Genomic DNA, 18175 nt, shown 5'->3' with positions numbered 1-18175 from the left:
AGGCAGCCTCTCCCCTTGGGCCCTGGTATGTCCCCACATCCTCGCAGCCGGGCTCATGCCAGCCGCCCCGGCCCCCCTCCAGGAGATGCTGGCCATTATGAAGTCCATCTATGACATGATGGGCCGCCACACGTACCCTGTCCTGCGGGAGGACGCACCCCTGGAGCACGTGGAGAGGTTCTTCCAGGTGAGAACTCTAGCCCCGGACCCTGAGAAGAAGGGCAGATGGGGGAGGGATGGGGTCCCCCTCTTAGGACAACCCTGGGTGGGCCACTCCCCCTCTCTGAGCCCACCTCTCCGCACGAGGAGGTTAACCTTGCATCCCCCACCGGGCTGGTTGTCAGGATCCCAGGGAGCAGATAAAAACATCACCGCCACTCCCCAACCCACTGAGCCTCCTCTTGGGGCACGCCAGGGCCTGTGGATTCCAGGGCATTTGACACCCCAGGCCAGTGTTCTGGTGCCTTCCAAGAGCTCTCCCAGCCCCTCCAGAAAAACCACGCAGGAGGAGTAGGGTTGGGTGACCTTGCTCCGTGTCCGTGGGGACGAAAGGGGCTGAAGTTTCCACCTCCCATTTGCTGGCCGCCCGTGCTGTGCCTCCATTGCTCCGTCTGCCCTGGCTGCCCGCCAGGGAGGTGAGGGGGACAGAGGGGCGTGGGGATGCACTGCGGGAAGTGGAAGCCCAAGAAGGCTGCTGGGAAGTGGCTGGGTGTAGGGAGCAGGCCGGGGAGGTGCCGGAGAGGTCAGCTATGCCATGGAGGTAGCCGGGGAGGGCCCTTCATGTGGCCCAGATCCAGCATAGAAGGCAGAGGGGACAGGTTGGGATGGAAGGGACCCACAGACTAACTGAGGCCATGGCTTGGGTTATAGAAAATGGACCGGAATCAGGACGGGGTGGTGACCATTGATGAGTTCTTGGAGACCTGTCAGAAGGTAGGTGGCATCGGGAGTCGAGGACACCCAGGGTCCTGCCCCTGCCGGCCCGAGCCCCTCCCGACCTCTAGAATTCATATTGCCACTTTGGTCTGAGCCCATCCCTTGGCCACCTGCTCCTGCCGGCCCACAGCCCACGGGCTCACCATCCCTCGGACTGCCCTGTAGGGCCTCACATCAGAGCGGCAGACGCAGACCAACAGGACAGTTGGGCCCCTGGGCCCACAGCACGGGGTCACACTGTAAGAAAGGTGCCTGGAGCCTCCCCTGGCCTTGCTGTTGGCTTTCCTCTTCAGAGCACCCTGGGGGTCCATGACACGTGCCTCCCCGTCTCACTCCCAGAGCCGCCCCTCAGGGGCCTCTGGCCGCCCCCTGAGGGCAGCCGAGGAAGTCTGTCTGTCCGCAGGTCAGCAGCTCCCGGAGGTGCTTGTAGTCGGGCTCCGGGGCTGAAGAGAGGCTGGGCCCAACCAGGTGCCCCTGCCCCCAGGGAGACAGACAGAGCAGTCGCTGCGGGGTTCCGAGTCTCTGGAAGGAATCTGCTGAGGGTAGGATCAGTGTGGGCATGGCCTGCACCGCCCGCCCGGGCTCTGACCAGGCCCCTTCTCCTCCTCTCTCCACACAGGATGAGAACATCATGAGCTCCATGCAGCTGTTTGAGAACGTCATCTAGGCCGTGGCGGGGGGGAGGGGTCCTTGAGTGGCCAGTGCCACCTCTGCCCCCAAAGAAATCTCAGTCCTGCCGGGAGCAGCTTCTATGAGAAACTTTTTTTCTAATATATTTGCAAAAAGTGAACAGTCTGCTCTAGACACACACACATAGAGCCTATTCCTCTGGGCTGGGAGATGGGGTGCAGAGGTCAGGGAGGGGCGGAGTCTGGCTGGCTGGGAGCCGGATCCAGGTGACGAGAGCTGTACCACCTGGGGCCAGCCCCTGTCCGGGCCAGTGCAGTGGGGCTGCCCCCGGAGTGGGCACTGAGCGAGCCATGTCTGCAGGCTGCTGGCTGCGAGGTACTGTCTGGAAAGTGCTCAAGGTCCCCTTACAGAAGAGGGTCCAGTCTCCAAAAGGCTCCTCCCGTCACCCTTCTTTCCCACCCCACAGAGGCCAGGTTGTGGGGGCTACTCTGGCATTTTTGTCCCCCAGCCACTCCCCTGCCCACCGACTACACTCCCAGAATGCTCATCACCACAGGACACTTGCCGGGCAATAGGGTCAAGGGAGTTGGGACGGGGAAAGAGGTAGGAATGGAGACGGCCTGCTGTTTCCTGGAAACACTTCCCTGGGGTCCCAGGATGCCCGTCACCCCACTGGCAAGCTCCAGCGGTAAGAGGCCACTGGACTGTCTTCTCTCCATCCTGGGAAGGGGGCCTCTCAAGCTCAGGGATTAGGTTTCTTGGTGGAGAATCTTAGGGAACTGTCTGCCAAGTCCACTACAATGGAGGAAGACTTCCCTTGCCTCAGTCCGAGCCCAGTGGGAATGAAGTGGGTGGGGCTGCCCATCCCCGTCTGGCACTAGAGTGTTCAACCCCAAGGTCATGAACAGGTCCTAAGAAGAGGTCACAAGGATCAGGGACTGGCAGCCAGGGAGCACAGGTGGCAGAGCAAGCCTGAGAAGGGGCTTCTCCCTCCTTTCTTGCCTGTTCCTGTGTCCCTTGGCCCCCAGCTTGGATGAGCCCCCCACTACCACTTCCTGGTTAGGGTCCTAACGTGATGTGTCCAGCCCTCTCTACACAGGCTCCCCCAAGCCCATACAGAAAGCACAAGCACCCAGAGCCACTCAGGCTGCAGCCCACAGAGGGAGCCAAGGACACTCTGGTTTTCCAAGATCAGGCTCCCCTGGTGGGCTGAGGCCGGGGTCACGGTGGCCCCAATCAGGTAGTTCTCAAGAAGAAGCATGGAGCTCCATTCTGTGCCTCAGAGCCCTGCGGCCTCAAAGCCCATCCCCATTCCAGCCTGGCTCACCAATATTCAAAAGCACAAATCATAGGGACTGTCCTTGTCTGCGTTCTTCTCTGGGGATGGAGGCTCCTGTCAGCCTGAAGGCAGAGCCAAAAGTGAGGGCTGAGGGGCCTGAGGCTGAGTGGGAGATCAAGAGAAACTTCCAGGAAAGAGAGAGGCTGCTCTCCTCTGCCCAGGCCTCCCCGAGAAGGAACCCAGCCCTTTCTGAGGAACATTCCCATACAATACATTCCACCGGCTGTCTCCCTGCTCAGGCCTGGCCCAGGGGTGTGAGCAGCGCCCTCAAAGGAAAGTGGAATGGTGGACGCCATGGAGATTGGCCTGGTTTGGTCACGGGGACCCCTTGGCACCTACACACACAGGTGGTCCTCTCCCTCGGAGTTGTACTGACACCCCATCTCCAGTCTGACTGAAATGAGGGGTCTTCCCTCCTCCAGGAGGGCATCAGCTTTCCCTGGCTCAGGGATCTTCTCCCCCTCCGCCCACCTCCAGCCCTCTCGGCTGGCATAGCTGTGCTTCTAAGGGGCCCAGGCCATGGAGAGGGTCACCACCATGCTCCTGCCCCTCTTGGCCTGGGGCCAGACTGGCTACACGTCCAAGCAGGAGGGGTCTGTCTCCCACGCTGGGATGCGGACTGGCCGCATGTCTGCATGGCAGAAGCATCTCCCTGGGGTGCAGCCTGGGAGGGTGGTTCCTGTTCTCAGCGCCCACCAATATTCAGTCCTGTATATTTTAATAAAATAAACTTGGCAAAGAAGAGGGACTCTTGTTGGCTTTATCCCAACTCTGGATTTCAGTCCAGCCCCTCCCATCCCTGCTGCTAATTAGCGATGGCTCTTGCCCAGGGCTGTGCTGGTAAATGTTTGACATTCCCTGAAGTGTAGCACTTGCCAGTGTCCACGCTTGCTGGCTCACCAGCTCTCAGGCTCCCACTGTGCCGGCACTAAGGGCGGAGCCAGGCAGGGAGGCCCACTGTTGGGCCTGTACAAGAAGCTCCAACCCCCGGAACCTCTGCAGAACCCATGGGACGGGCTGCCTTCTTGAGGTGCCATTTGTATTCCCTCCCAGATCCTTTTTCTTTTTCAGTGCCAAGAAGTCGTTCCTGCCATGTCCCCTTGGCTGGAGGGTGCAGGTGACAGAGCAGAAGCAGAATCTGCCTGAAGATAGTTTCCTCTCCTGGCTTTATTTTCAAAAGAGTAAACTCAGTGAGAATGATGCCAGGGGAGGGGCAAGAAATGAAAACCTGGCATGGAAGAGTGGAAGGGCTTTCCCCAACTCAAGGATGGGGAGGAGGGAGGTTCTCGGGATCTGCAGTGCTTTAAGGACCAGCCCCCATGCTATGTGACATCACCTCCACAATAAACACAGACCCAAGCCTCCATGAGTCACCAGGCTTGGCTGATGGGCATCTCAGCAGTAGTTGGGAGGACAGGTGACAGGAACCCACTTCTACCACCACACACACACCAAAAGGCCCTAGGGCCTTGGCGCAATCCAGGTAAGGAAGCCCTGACCTTGCTGTCTAGGATGGGATATCCTGCATTTGCCATGGGCTGACCACCATGGTGAGCATGTTCACTCTGGTCACAGCCTAAAGGGACGCTGGGTTAAAAGATCTTAGGACCGGGGCGCCTGGGTGGCTCAGTAGGTTAAAGCCTCTGCCTTCGGCTCAGGTCATGATCTCAGGGTCCTGGGATCGAGCCCCACATCGGGCTCTCTGCTCAGCGGGGAGCCTGCTTCCTCCTGCCTCTCGGTCTAATTGTGATCTCTGTCTGTCAAATAAAAAAAAAAATCTTAAAATAAAAAAATAAATAAAAGATCTTAGGACCTCCCGGTCATTGAAGAATGGAGCCAAGCAGGTGGCTTGAGGCTGGGTGTAAGCACTGACTCAGTTCATGATGGTCTACTGAGCTAAGAGTGGGGAAAGCCCATCCGTCCAGCCAGCCAGCCAGCCTCCCTCCATCTATCCATCATCCATCCTCCCTTCATCCATCCTCCTTACAGCCATCTATGCATCCATGCATCCATCATCCATCCTCCCTCCATCCATCATCCATCCTCCCTCCATCTATCCATCATCCATCCATCATCCATCCTCCCTCCATCTATCCATCATCCATCCATCATCCATCCATCATCCATCCTCCTTCCATCCATCCTTGCATCCGTGCATCCATCATCCATCATCCATCCATGCATCCACCATCCATCCATTTATACATATGTTTTCTATTGTTTCACTAAGAACCTTCCTGACCTGGATACTCAGTGCAGAGGTGGTGATCAAGGTATGACTTCTGGGTAGCTGGTGGCACTGACGGGTTCAAAGGAGCCCTGGGTACAGGGACAGGAGACTTAGTCCTGACCTCAGCCATAAAACGTATGTGGCCTTGGACAAGTCCCATCCTCTCTTGCTCCCTGGGTGTTGGTGTAGAAGAGAGGGAGAGAACACTTTCCAACTCATTTTTTAAAGAGTGGTATTACCAGGATTTTTAAACAACCAGTCATGGGTAGGATAAGAAGGAAAAATAGAGGACATTCTCAACCATAAAACAAGGATGTAAATAATCAGAATATCAGTAAACCTATTCCAACAATGTATGTATTATATCATGACAGATTTGGGTTTATCCCAGAAGTGCAAGGTTTGCCATTTAAAAATATAGACACTTCAGTTTCCAATAACATGGAGTGTCTAGGTAACTGGATTATTCCTTCCACTGAAAACAACTAAAAATCTAGGATAAAATAACTTCTTAGAAAAATCACTGACCTGACCAAAAGGTAAAGCATTCTTGGACCAGGAACTGAGTGAATATGGAAATTCAGAGATGTAAGCAGAGCCATGAAAGGACTTTTTGAAATAGGTAAGCTTGGCTGAGTTTGGTTTAACATCCTTTAAAAGCCTAAGGTATAAGAGATCAAGCCCAGGATTTACCCAGGTGAGAAATCTATCACGAAATCCTCCACAGAACTGGGGCCCCAGTTACACCCTTGGGGCTAATGAGCGTGAACCAGAAGGAAACCCAGCTGTTCCCACCTTCTCTCCAAGGAGGCTGCAAGAAAATTTGACTATCTCAATCCCCCAGTAAAACTGGGAAAACTCATCCCTAAAATTAGGAAACATGAGGGGTTCCTGGATGTCTCAGTCAGTTGAACATCCGACTCTTGATTTTGGCTCAGGTCGTGATCTTGGGGTCCTGGGATTGAGCTCACCAGGGAGTCTGCTTGAGATTCTCTTTCCCTCTGCCCCCGCCCTGTGTGTACACATGCTCTCTCTAAAATAAATCAATCTTCAAAAATATTAGGAAGCATGAGCTAAACTTTATGTGAGTTTGCAGCCCAGATTCACACAGAAAATATGATTGAAAATTTAATTCGTAGTGATCTGTGTAAAGTTGAAGGAAAATGAGCAGATTCAGTCAACAACAACTGAGTATTCAAAGAAACAAGACACTATAAGTGAGGTTTAGTAGAAATAGCAGGCTGCATCAACAGACCCAAAGGGCTTCCAATAATGGAATTATCAGACATAACTATAAAAGATTCTATTTAATATGTTTATAGAAATAAAACGCACACTTGAAAAGTGTGTATGTAAAAAAGACTATATTGGATGTCTAAGAAAATCTGATAAGAGTCAACTTCTTGGGATATATATGTTGTGTGTGTGTGTGTACACATACATATATACATAAAATAATTATTTTATAAATATAACATAAAATAACATATACATATGTTATTTATACATAAATATATACACATACATATATGTATATATACATAAAATAACATATACATATGTATATATGCACATGTGTGTACACATATATGTACACATATATGTATCTATGCATACATATACATGTGCGTGTGCATGTACATAATATATGTACATGTGTGTATATTTATATATATTTATACTAAATTTAAAGCTCAAGGAATGGGTTTAGCAGTAAATCAGATTCAGCTAAAAAAAGAATCATCCGGGCGCCTGGGTGGCTCAGTGGGTTAAGCTGCTGCCTTGGCTCAGGTCATGATCTCAGGGTCCTGGGATCGAGTCCCGCATCGGGCTCTCTGCTCAGCAGGGAGCCTGCTTCCTCCTCTCTCTCTCTGCCTGCCTCTCTGCCTACTTGTAATCTCTCTGTCAAATAAATAAATAAAATATTTTAAAAAAAAAGAATCATCCACTTGGAAATCTAAATCTAAAGAAATTATTCAAACTGTAACTGACAAATAAATAGAAACATTATAGAGGTAAACAAAGATAGAATATAGAGCAGGAAAAGTAAACCTTAAATCTCAATGCAGTCCCTAAAATAAATAAATAAATAAAGAACGAACGAACGAATGAACAGGGAATGGCCAAGAAGTTCTAGACTTGACTAACACTGTTTTCATCATGGTTCTCCCAGCAGAGGGCGACGGGTGTGAAGGAATTGGCTCACATGATTGTGGGGACTGACAAGTCTGAAATATGCAGAGCAGGGCTGCAGGCTGGAAACTCAGGCAAGAGTTGAAGCTACAATCTTGAGTCCAAAATTCACAGAGCCCACCAGCAGGGTAGAAGCTGGGACAAAATTTCTATGGTAGTCCTGAGGTAGACTCCTTGCAGGAAACCTAAGTTTTTGCTCGTAAGGCCTTCAACTGATGGAATAGGTCACCCACATTCTGGTGTGTAACCTGCTTTACACAAAGTCTACTGATTATAACTAGTAATGGTAAGCACATCACAAGAACCTTCACAGTGACATTTAGACTAGTGTTATGCACTACAGTTTAGACAAGCTTGAGGGTCGCCAGGACACAGAAGATTAATCATTACAGAAACCAATACACTGATTTAAGAAATTCAAACAAGCCCCAAGCAGGCTGAATAAAAGGAGAGTGTCAGCTAAAACATAGTATACTGAAACCACAGAACACCAAAGACAAAGATCACCAAGCTAGCCAGAGAGGAAAGCACAACAGACTGACAGATGACATCTCATTGGTAACAATGGTGCTAAAAGACAGTGGATTGTCTTAAGTTTCTTCAAAAGAACTGCCAACCTGGAATTTTAGACTGCGCACCATGAAAATGTTTTCAAACAAACATCACTTGAGAGAGTTTGCCATCAATAGACACTAAAGAAAATTCTGAGAGATTTACTTCATCTCCCCCAGCTACAAGGTCTGAGGTGCAAGAAGCATGAAGTGCCCAGAGAGTGGGAAATATTATTCCCTAGGAAAGTCTATTCCTTAGCTCTAGGCACTGGCTCTGAGGGAAGCTTCTCACAGAAATCTCCTTCTCTCCACCTGCCTATGTCCTTACACATCCCCATAACCTCTGGACACGCTATACCTCCAAGGACCTATGACATTTAAGGCAAAAAGCCCATGCTTTGGTTCTGGAATTTTCTGTTTCATCCTAAGCACATTTTACCTTGTTGAGCCTCAGTTTCCACACTAAAATAAGCAGAAAAACAATCATTATGACAATTAAATATGAATATTTACTAGCTTCTTGATAAATATGAACATCCTTCCTCATGCCACTGAAGTTTTCATGTATTTTTCCCTTTCTATAGAAGGGTGTCTCATATCAATAAGCCACAAGAAAAAGGACAGATGTTTTGAAAGGAGTTTACAGGTGTTGGAAATAAACCTGTGATGGTTCCCAGTTTCCCTGGTAACTTCCAAAGCCTATTTGGAGACCAGGTGGCTAAGGAGGAGCAATCCATGCCCGTCAGGCCACATCCAACAACCTGCTGTCCATGTGCCCCATGCTCCTGTCACCACTCACTGCCTGTCCACGCTGACATGCCCCAGACAGGAGAAAGGACCCGGAGCAAGCAGAGGCTCCTGTGGTCAGGTTTGTCTCACTCTTATGGGCCTACCCAGGAGGCCCCACCTCATTACCTTTTTTGCAGGGAAGGGGGAAAGCGAGACACTGGGTAAGGAGCCCCTAGCCCTTCCCCTTCTCTGTGTTCTGCTGCACAGCTTTCCAGAGCAATGGCCAGCCTACAAGAAGATGCATAGCTTCTCTTCTCCTCCCCCACATGGAGGTTTTATTGGAGATGCCATTTGCTTGTGCTTACAGGGGCTGTGCTCCCTGTTGACCACCCCGGGGGCGGGGGTGACTGTACCACAAATGGGTCTCCACACAGATTTCCTGCCCTCAGGTTCCTGGAGGAAACTATTTGGGAGGGAAGTTACGTGTCATTTCTCTTACAGCCCAAAGACATTTTCATATTTCCACCTCTTTCTCCATGTGGTTTTTCTTCAGAAAATGGACTTGATCAGGATTAATTTCACAAGAGCCTACCAATCTGGGTGCTGGGAGAGAGGACACGCTTCAGTCCCTATTTTATGAACCAGGACACACATAACTACTCATCAGACTGCATAACTGTTACCACATGGAACTGATTTAATTCCAGCCCATAGGAAGGATGTTAACATTTGGGCTCCCCAGTGAGCTTTGCCCAAAAGGCTTTTGAAAATCCTGAAAAAGGCTTGAAAAACCCAGTGACACCCTTTAGGGTCTAGAAGCCAGACAGGAGACAGTAGTTTGTCGCAGAAACATCTGGGCTGTCGGAGACCCTTACGGGAAGGAGCTGTGTGTACAGCAGGCTTCAAAGAGCTGAGAGTGTGATCCTGACAGAAGCAAACTTTGAAACAACCACACCTTCCCTCTGCAACCACTTGTGGGGGCTGAGACCTTTTTGCAATCTCTCCGCACTCTTCTGTCGCTAACCTTTGCTCAGTGCCCCGGAGCCCTCAGTAACAGCAACACTGTCCTTCAAGTTGGCTGCTGCCTCAGAGGCTCCCGAAGTTGCAGAGCCGTTTGCCTTCTGTGAGCTTCTAGTCATTGTGTGTCTGCTTTGGGTGGTTTTCCGCCTCCTCCTTCACACCAGGTGGTAACACTCCAGTCAGTAGTCCTCTTCCCTGCCCTTGCCAAGTTCCAAATTCCCTGGTCTTCACTAAGGAAGGCACGATTCTATATTTACCAGGTGTGGGCTTCGACGTGAGGAGACCACCGTGGATAAGCCACAGCCTCTGCCTTTGGGAAAGTCAAGTCCTGTGGGGACCCAAGAGGCCCAAAGTCCAAGGCAGGGATTGAGACCATGAGGGAAATTACCATGGGGCATGCACGGGATGTGTGTGGGCCGGGGGTGTGGGGAGGTAGTCTCAGGGGAACAAAGCTCGTCAGTGAGAATTGCTGGAGGACCTGGACTTCCCACAGAATTGTGAGTAAAATAAGAGGCAAGAGTGAGGTTCCTCAAAGTGAAGAACTGAGGAACCCTCCTCAGTATAAGAGATGTCCATTTAGAATGGCTGGGAGTCTTTTTTCCCTGGTCTGTCCTGTCTTCCCTGACCATTCCAGACAGGAGCTATGCAGCAGAGTCAGTAAGGCTTTGAGCGCTAGTGTGAGGCCCTCCTCAACCCAGGTTTTCTATCATCCTGGACCTGGTTCCTTGTTCTTTGCATTGCCCCATTAACCTTCTCCATGCCAGACAAGCCCCCAAGGCCATGGATACTGCTGCCAGCACAAAGCCAGTACTGGGCACCCCTTCCTGCCCCCTTGCTCACTCACATGAGCCCTAATCTGTCAGGTTAGGGGAATACCAGAGGCCAGTCATCCCTGGTTTCACATGGGCCAGGTATAATCACATGGGCTTTGTCTCAACTAGCTTTTTGTAAAGAGAACATGCAGAATCTAGCTGCCTGCGAAGTGAGTTCTGCAGGGTTCAGAGATGAGAGAAGAGAGTGGGATATAGGTAGGGTCCAATCTGCACAGAGAATGATGCTTGTAGGGGAGACCTACAGAGACAGCATGGCCAGGAGTAACTGGTTCCTATGCAGGGAGGGCCAAGATGATGGGATCTGTAAGAAATCATCTATTTGTTGTACCCACATCCCTGTCCATTCATGCAAGAAATTGCACATATCTTGAAAAGGAAAATACAGGTTTAATGAGACCTTGGCTGGGGCTCAGAGGTCCCAGGGAAGAGGCGGTATAATGAGAGCAGCCTGACAAGAAGTCCAGGTGTGGCCCTGGAAGGGATTCAAGCTCTTCCTGAACAGGCGCCCGAAAGCAGCCTTCTCTTGGGTGCTGCTGGCACCAGTTAAGGGTCCGTCCAACCCATAAACCTCACTCTGACAGCTGTCCTGACTGCCGAGTACCATCGGCCTTAAAACAGGACTCCCCAGCTGCCGTGGACTTTTTTGTTTTGTCTATTCTTCCAGCAGGAAACCCCAGCTTCCCTCTAACTCACCTGTCTTTGCTCTCACTCCTTATTCTGGACACAGGGCTCCCTCTGTTCAGCTCTCTAGCTGGCTTTGAACATTACCGAACCCTCCCGTGAATGCAGGATCTCGGTCTACCCCATCCCTTTGCCCAAGATGGCCCTCCATTCTCTTAGCAACAAAAGGCATTCAGAAACTTTACTCTCGCTGACATTCCTGGGCACCATGGGGACCAGGAAGGTCACCAGCCTCCCGCCTCGCGGGCATCCTCCCTCTTCTATCAGTCTCTCCCGGGGAGGTCTTCTCCAATCCCCATCAGGGAAGCTTCGGCCGCCATGTTACCTCCAAGCCGAACAAGGCCATGCCTTTCCCTGACAGTGATTGGTTGAGGGGCGGGCACCCGACTCGGCTACAGCCAATGAGGTCCAGGGAGACATGTGCTGGGCATGCTGGGAAGACGCTGCGGCGTTACTTTGAAAAGCTGGGGTGTGTATCATAGCTGTTCCTGTGGCTGTGTCACTCCGGGGCGTGGGGGAATGAAGTTCGTGAGGAAGATGGCCTGACTGAGGGATGAGGAGAAAGAAAGCAAGGTCCGAGGAAGACAAGTGGGGGCAGGGGGTGGCCCTTGAGCTCAAAATCAAACTGTACCTTAAGCAAGCCCCCTCCCAATCTTTAGACTCTTCACTTATGAGCCACTAATGAGATTCCCCACCTCACCCACCATCCCCTAAAGCCAGTTAGAGTTGGGTTAATTGGCGATTTTCCTGAAAATCTCTCAGTTACTGTGGCTCATAATGTTAAGCTTAGCTGTGGATGGTGAACGTGCTTTCTAGACTTCAGCAGGGCCTAAAGGAAGGGGGTCTATGGCGGGTCTGCCCAGTGCCGTCTCTCCTGCCAGATTGTGGGCATCTTGCAAGCAAATACTTGCAAGCAGATGTTCCCTCTTAGGGCCCAGGACTGGCACTGTGGTGGGCATGGGGGAAGGGAGTGTTAATGCTGCTGAACTAAAGGTTATAGGGAAGGAGGGCATGGCAGACAGCCTAGGGAGGGGCCAGGTGTCAATGCCCTGAGTCTGCTGGGTCATGGGCCCAGCTCTCCCTCGTTACCAGGATCAAAGTCTCTTTGAAACATCTCCTCTGGCCTGTTCTGTAGGGTGCCTCAGCCTGAGCACTCACCCCAGCCCCAGCTCAGTCCCTCTTTCTTCCACTTTTCCTTTCCTGAGCAGTTCTGGCTGTCCTGACCCAGGAGCAGAGTAAGTGAAGCCAGGCAGTGCTTTTTCCCAGTTTTGAGAAATTACCAAATACAGTAAAACATCCAGAAACTAAAAATAAAGCCCCAAAGAGCAGGCTGTCAGTCCCCCACAGCCAACTGCCAGCCCAACCAGTATTGTGAAATCAAGTTCTCTGCTTTTTTGACGAACTTCCCCACTCCCAAGCGGAGCTTTGTCCTGGGCAGAGCAAATGGGGCCCAAAGGAAGGAGACCATGGTCTCTGACTCGTGCCCCCTGTGTATGTGGGACAGGCATCAAGACACTGGTGTGTAAGGCATCTTCACTCCAGCTCCCATCCATCCCAGCCCTGGGCCCTTACTTCACCATTCTCTCATCATTGGAAAACACAAACAACCCTTGTACACCAAGCCCTCTACTGGGGTCTGTGGTTAAAATGGCAGAATATTTGCAAACCCTTCCCTGATGGAGCCTATCATTTCTTGAAGACAGGGCATTAATAAAGTAAGTCACTCAAAAGAGTTTAAATTTATAGCCAGCGCTAAAGGCACAAACTGAAATCTGTTGTTCTGTGAGAACCTTCGGACAGGCCGCATGATCTCAGGAGGCTTCCTGAGGGAAGTGGCGTTTGAGCTGAACCTGAAGGATGAGTAGCACTGAGCCAGGTAAAAGGCTGTGGCATGGGGGGATGACAGCACTGCCCAGAACTGGGCTAGATTGATGGGGTTTGGAGCCCAGATTCCTGAAGGCAGATGCAGGTAAAAAGCCTTCAGTCCTCTGAAGGCTTGGGCATAGTCTGAGAGGAGCAGGAAGCCACTGATGAGTGTCCTGTCAAGTCAGTGTTTTGAAAATGCCCCTCTGTCCGGAGCATGGACTCCAAATTGGAGGGGGCCAGAGAAGATGCAAGGAAACCAGACAGGAGGCTGTTGTGGTCCACTCTTGCAGCATGGCTGTCCCTGGTTATTACTGGATCTCACAGTGATATCATGCAGAGTCTCTTGTGCACTTGCAGTTAGACAGTGACTGGGGTAGAAGTCATCTGATAATTGAAGTTTATGGCAAATGGGGATGCTCTATGGAGCCTCTGGAAAGCACTGATAGGAGAATCATCACAGTCCAAGCTCTAGGACTGTGGAGCATGTCCATATACCCTCTTCTGAAATACCTACTCTCACTTGAAGAAACAGCTCTGGCTTGTTGTTGGGCTTTAGTAGAAATGTAGCACCTAAGTATGGGATTGAGTTGCCGACCTTCCCAAATAACCTGAGTGTCGTTGGACATCCCTGCCTGAGTTGTAAGGTTGGATATGTGCAGCATCAATGTGTCATCAAATGGAAATGGTAGAGAGGAGTCCAAGCTCAGGCAAGTGTGGAAGATACAACTAAGACGCACAAGCAGGTGACTCATGCTCTTTTCACACCAATTCTAGGTGCAATGCCTCCTTTCTCTCAACCCATGTGTAGGGCTTCCTGGGATGGTCTTTGGGATCAGTTTACTGAGGATGAAAAACTCAGGCTTGGTTTATAGATGTGTCTGCATGATAGGATGCTGATTGTTCCCCAGAGTTACAAGGCAGCATGACCCTCATTCAGGGATGAACTTGAAGGTCAGTGGTAAAGAAAAAATCTTCCCTGTGGCCAGAACTTTCAACAATGTGTTTGATTTTTCTGGAGTGACAGATGGCCAGAACTATGAATCTACTGGTTATTGATTCATGATCAGTTGTTAATGGTTTGGCCATATGGGCAAGGACTTGGAAGGAGCAGGAATGGAAGACTGGAGTAATATGGTTCTCCAGAGGACAGAACCAACACAGATAGGTAGATGAATAGGTAGGTAGGTAGATTTTTTTAAAAGAGTATTTTTTTGAGACAGAGCATGCATATGTGCAGAGGAGAGGGGTAGAGGTCGAGGGGGCAGAGAGAAACTTAAGCAGACTCTGTACTGAGTGTGGAACCCAACTTGGGGCTTCATCTCGTGATGCTGAGATCACAACCTGAGCTGAAACCAAGAGTCAGATGCTTAACCTACTGTGTCACCCAGGTGCCCAGACAGATAGACATTTTTAAGGAATTGGCTCATGTGATTGCGGAGGCTTTTTTGTGTCCAAAATCTAACAGGGTAGGCCAGCAGGCTGGAGACTCTGGGAGGAGCTGTAGTTTGAGTTGAAAGGCCATCTACTGGCAAAGTTCCTTCTTGCTTGGAGTGGGGGCGGGTAGATATCAGTCTTTGTTCTAGTAAGGCTTTCAATGGATTGGACTATGGAGGGCAGTCTCCTTTACTCATACTCCACTGATTTAAATCTTTTTTTTTTTTTTAAGATTTTGTTTATTTACTTGACAGACAGATCACATGTAGGCAGAGAGAGAGGAGGAAACAGGCTCCCTGCTGAGCAGAGAGCCCGATGTGGGGCTCGATCCCAGGACCCTGAGATCATGACCCGAGCCGAAGGCAGAGGCCCAACCCACTGAGCCACCCAGGCGCCCCTGATTTAAATCTTAATTTCATCCAAAGAACACTCTTACAGAAATATACAGAATAATGTTTGACTAAATTTCTGGGCATTGTGTGGCCAAGCCAAGTTGACACATAAAATTACCACCATCACAGTTGACGACAAGTAAGTCTGGAGAAGAGGCATGTGGATGAACCTCCCTGAAAGGACACAGACTATGAAGATAGTAGTGTAGTGTGAATGCCCGCTAAAAGGCATCCATTGCCGAGGAGACACTTAACAATAGGTGGACAAAATGGCATACTCTGGATGTCAGTCGGCCTCTCTCCACAGCCACCCTGGTGCTTGCTCAGTGGGCCCATGAACAGAGGGACCAGGGTGGTAGGCATAGGGTCTACGCATGGTCTCAGCAACGTGTACTTCCTCTTACCAAGACTGACCGAACACTGCTGCTGAGTGCCTAATCACAGAGATCCATGTTAATCCCTGATATGCCACTGTTCCTGGCGGGTACTGGCTAGTCCTCTGTTGGCAGGTGGATTCCATTGGATTGCCTCCAGCATGGAAGGGGCAGAGATTCGCCCTCACAGGACCCATATTAGTAAAGTTTAATGAAAAATGCAACAACAGCAAAGGTTAATGGAAAACTACAGAAACCAAAAAAGGCAGGACAACTGTGGGCTCAAAGTTTTTGGGAATGAGAGTTTAGGCCACTCCTTTAGGTAAAGAACCCCACCAGCTGAGGTTCTTATTGAGGGCAGGGGAAATACAGAGTGTGCAGTGAAAGAAGAAAGCTAGCAATATCAGTTTAAGGCCTTGTGACAAACTACAGAAAGAACTGTAAGAGTTTTGCTTTGGGGGGGATTCATGGATTTTTAAATCACCTTTTTCATCAAAATAAGTATACTTTTTAATTCCCATTCTCTATTTTCTCCATCCCTCTTCCCTCTCCCTAACCTCTCCTTTGGTAGCAATCAGTTCTCTGTAGTTTAGAGTGTGTTTGTTGGTTTGTCTTTTTTTCTCCTTGTTCATTTCTTTGTTTCTTAAATTCCATATAAGAGTGAGATCGTAGATTTGTCTTTCTCTGATTTACTTCTGACTTTTTAGCTCTATCCATGTTGCTTCAAATGGCAAGATTTCATTCTTTTTATGACTGAATAATCTTCTATTACACACACACACAGGCACACCACTTCTTTATCCATTCACCTGTTGATGGACACTTGGGCTGTTTCTGTAGTTTGGCTATTGTGAATAATGTTGCAGTAAACATAGGGGTGCATATATTCCTTTAAATAATTTGTGGTTTTATATTTTTTGGATAAGTACCCAGTGGTGTAATTACTGGATCATAGGGTAGTTCTATATTTAATTTTTTGAGGCAGCTCCACACTGTTTTCCCCATGGCTGCACCAGTTTGCATTCCTACAGCAGTGCATGAGGGTTCCTTTTCCTCCACAGCATCACCAACACTTGTGATTTCTTATGTCTTTGATTTTAGCCATCCTGACAGGTGTGAGGTGATATTTCACTGTAGTTTTGATTTGCATTTCCCTGATGATGAGTGTTGTTGAGCATCTTTTGATGTGTCTGTTGGCCATTTGGATGTCTTTGGAGAAATGTCTGTTCATGTCTTCTGCCCATTTTTAAATTGGATTAATTATTTTTTGGTTATTGAGTTGTATCAGTTCTTCGTATATTTTAGATACTACCCCCTTATTAAATATGTCATTTGCAGATGTTTTCTCTCATTGATTATGTTGCTTTTTAGTTTTATTGATAGTTTCTTTTGCTGTGCAGAAACTTTGTATTTTGATGTAGTCCCAGTAGTTTGTTTTTGCTTTTATTTCCTTTGCCTCAGGAGTCATATCTAGAAAAGTGTTGCTATGGCTGATGTCAGAGAGATTACTGCCTGTGCTCTCTTCTGGATTTTTATGGCTTCAGGTCTAACATTAAGGTCTTTAATCAATTTTGAGTTTATTTTTGTGTATGGTGAAAGAAAGTGGTCTAGTTTTATTCTTTTGCATGTGGCTGTCCAATTTTCCCAGCACTCATTTGTTGAAGAGACTGTCTTTTTCCCATTGTATGCATTTTCTTCCTTTGCCAAAGATCAATTGGCCATATTATTGTGGGTTTATTTCTGGGTTTTCTGTTCTATTCCATGGATCGATGTGTCTTTTTTTTTTTTAATGCCAGTCCCATTCTGTTTTGATTACTATAGCTTTATAATAGAACTTGAAATATGGAATTGTGATGCTTTCAGATTTGTTTTTCTTTTTCAAAATTCCTTTGATGGGACACCTGCATGGCTCAGTGGGTTAAGCCTCTGCCTTTGGCTCAGGCCATCGTCTCAGGGTCCTGGGATCGAGCCCCGTATTGGGCTCTCTGCTCAGGAGGGAGCCTGCTTCCTCCTCTCTCTCTGCCTACTTGTGATCTCTGTGTTGAATAAATAAAATCTTTTTAAAAATTTGTTTTGGTGTTTGAAATCTCATGTGGTTCCATACAAATTTTAGGATTGTTCTAGTTCTGTGAAAAGTTTTGTCTCTTTTCTAGTTGATTGTTACATTTGGATATGCTAACCATTTGTTCCTCTCTCCTTCCCAATTTTCCTTTATACACAAGTTATCAAAACTTAATTTTACATTTTAGGCAACAGAATGTTCTAATCCAGGGCTGGTACTCAATTTGTAATGGATACCATGACTCTTGGGGAAAGGGTGAGAACTTCTTTACTCCTAGGAAGCATAACCTCAGATTAGATAGCAGTCAAGAGTTGTTTTATTGATGTACAGAATTTAAATATTTGTCAAGGGTGCATATGGAAGCAGAGTGGTCAAAAGTTTGGGCTATACAGTTACATATTTATTGCTTGTCAGCTCCAGATCTACCTGTCTTGCCTACTCTGTAAAAACAGACCCAGGCCCTTTAAATATTTTCTCCTTGCCAGCTGACACTGAAGCATTGTCTTCGGAGGGCACTGGAGACACACTCCAGGAGGAATGTCTCTCCAGTGGAGGAATTGCTGCCTGGTGTCAGATTCTCACTAGACTGGCTCCTGCAGCATGGGCAGCTTCTCCAGCTCTCCCCAGGGCCCAGCTCTTGCAGTACATGGTACCAGCAGCACCTGTGGCCAACAGCTTCCCTTGGCATTTCCTCCCTTAGTGGCTTTGTAACAGAGCACTTGTAGCAAAACGTTGCGGTACCCTAGTGGGTGGATTTCCCTGGAGCTCCAGATTTCTAGTTGGTTTCACCAGCCCAGCACTAAACATCTCTGTCATCTCCAACAAGGCCTGGATCTCAGCCCTGGCGGGTTTCTTCCTTGGGTGTTTTCCTTGAGTCTTAAGGGTTTGACTTCTCCTTTAATCTG

The 18175-nt window shown here is 48.9% G+C and overlaps 1 protein-coding gene across 4 annotated transcripts in view; it reads left to right on the top strand.

The window, feature by feature from the left end:
- KCNIP3 (potassium voltage-gated channel interacting protein 3) overlaps positions 1 to 1726 on the top strand; it is a 79803-nt gene extending 78077 nt beyond the window's left edge. For all 4 annotated transcript variants that reach the window (XM_082743317.1, XM_082743316.1, XM_082743318.1 and 1 more), the window contains 3 exons: positions 83 to 187; positions 871 to 933; positions 1556 to 1726. In XM_082743317.1, coding sequence (XP_082599443.1) covers positions 83 to 187; positions 871 to 933; positions 1556 to 1603 — 216 coding nt within the window. In that variant the 3' untranslated portion in view covers positions 1604 to 1726. The remainder of the gene's footprint in view (positions 1 to 82; positions 188 to 870; positions 934 to 1555) is intronic.
- Positions 1727 to 18175: the final 16449 nt, after the last annotated feature.

This window comes from Mustela nivalis (assembly GCF_964662115.1).
Source record: "Mustela nivalis genome assembly, chromosome: 8".
NCBI classification, from domain to species: Eukaryota; Metazoa; Chordata; class Mammalia; order Carnivora; family Mustelidae; genus Mustela; species Mustela nivalis.
Note: the sequence above shows the minus strand (reverse complement) of the source record. Positions and strands in the feature narration are given on the sequence as shown.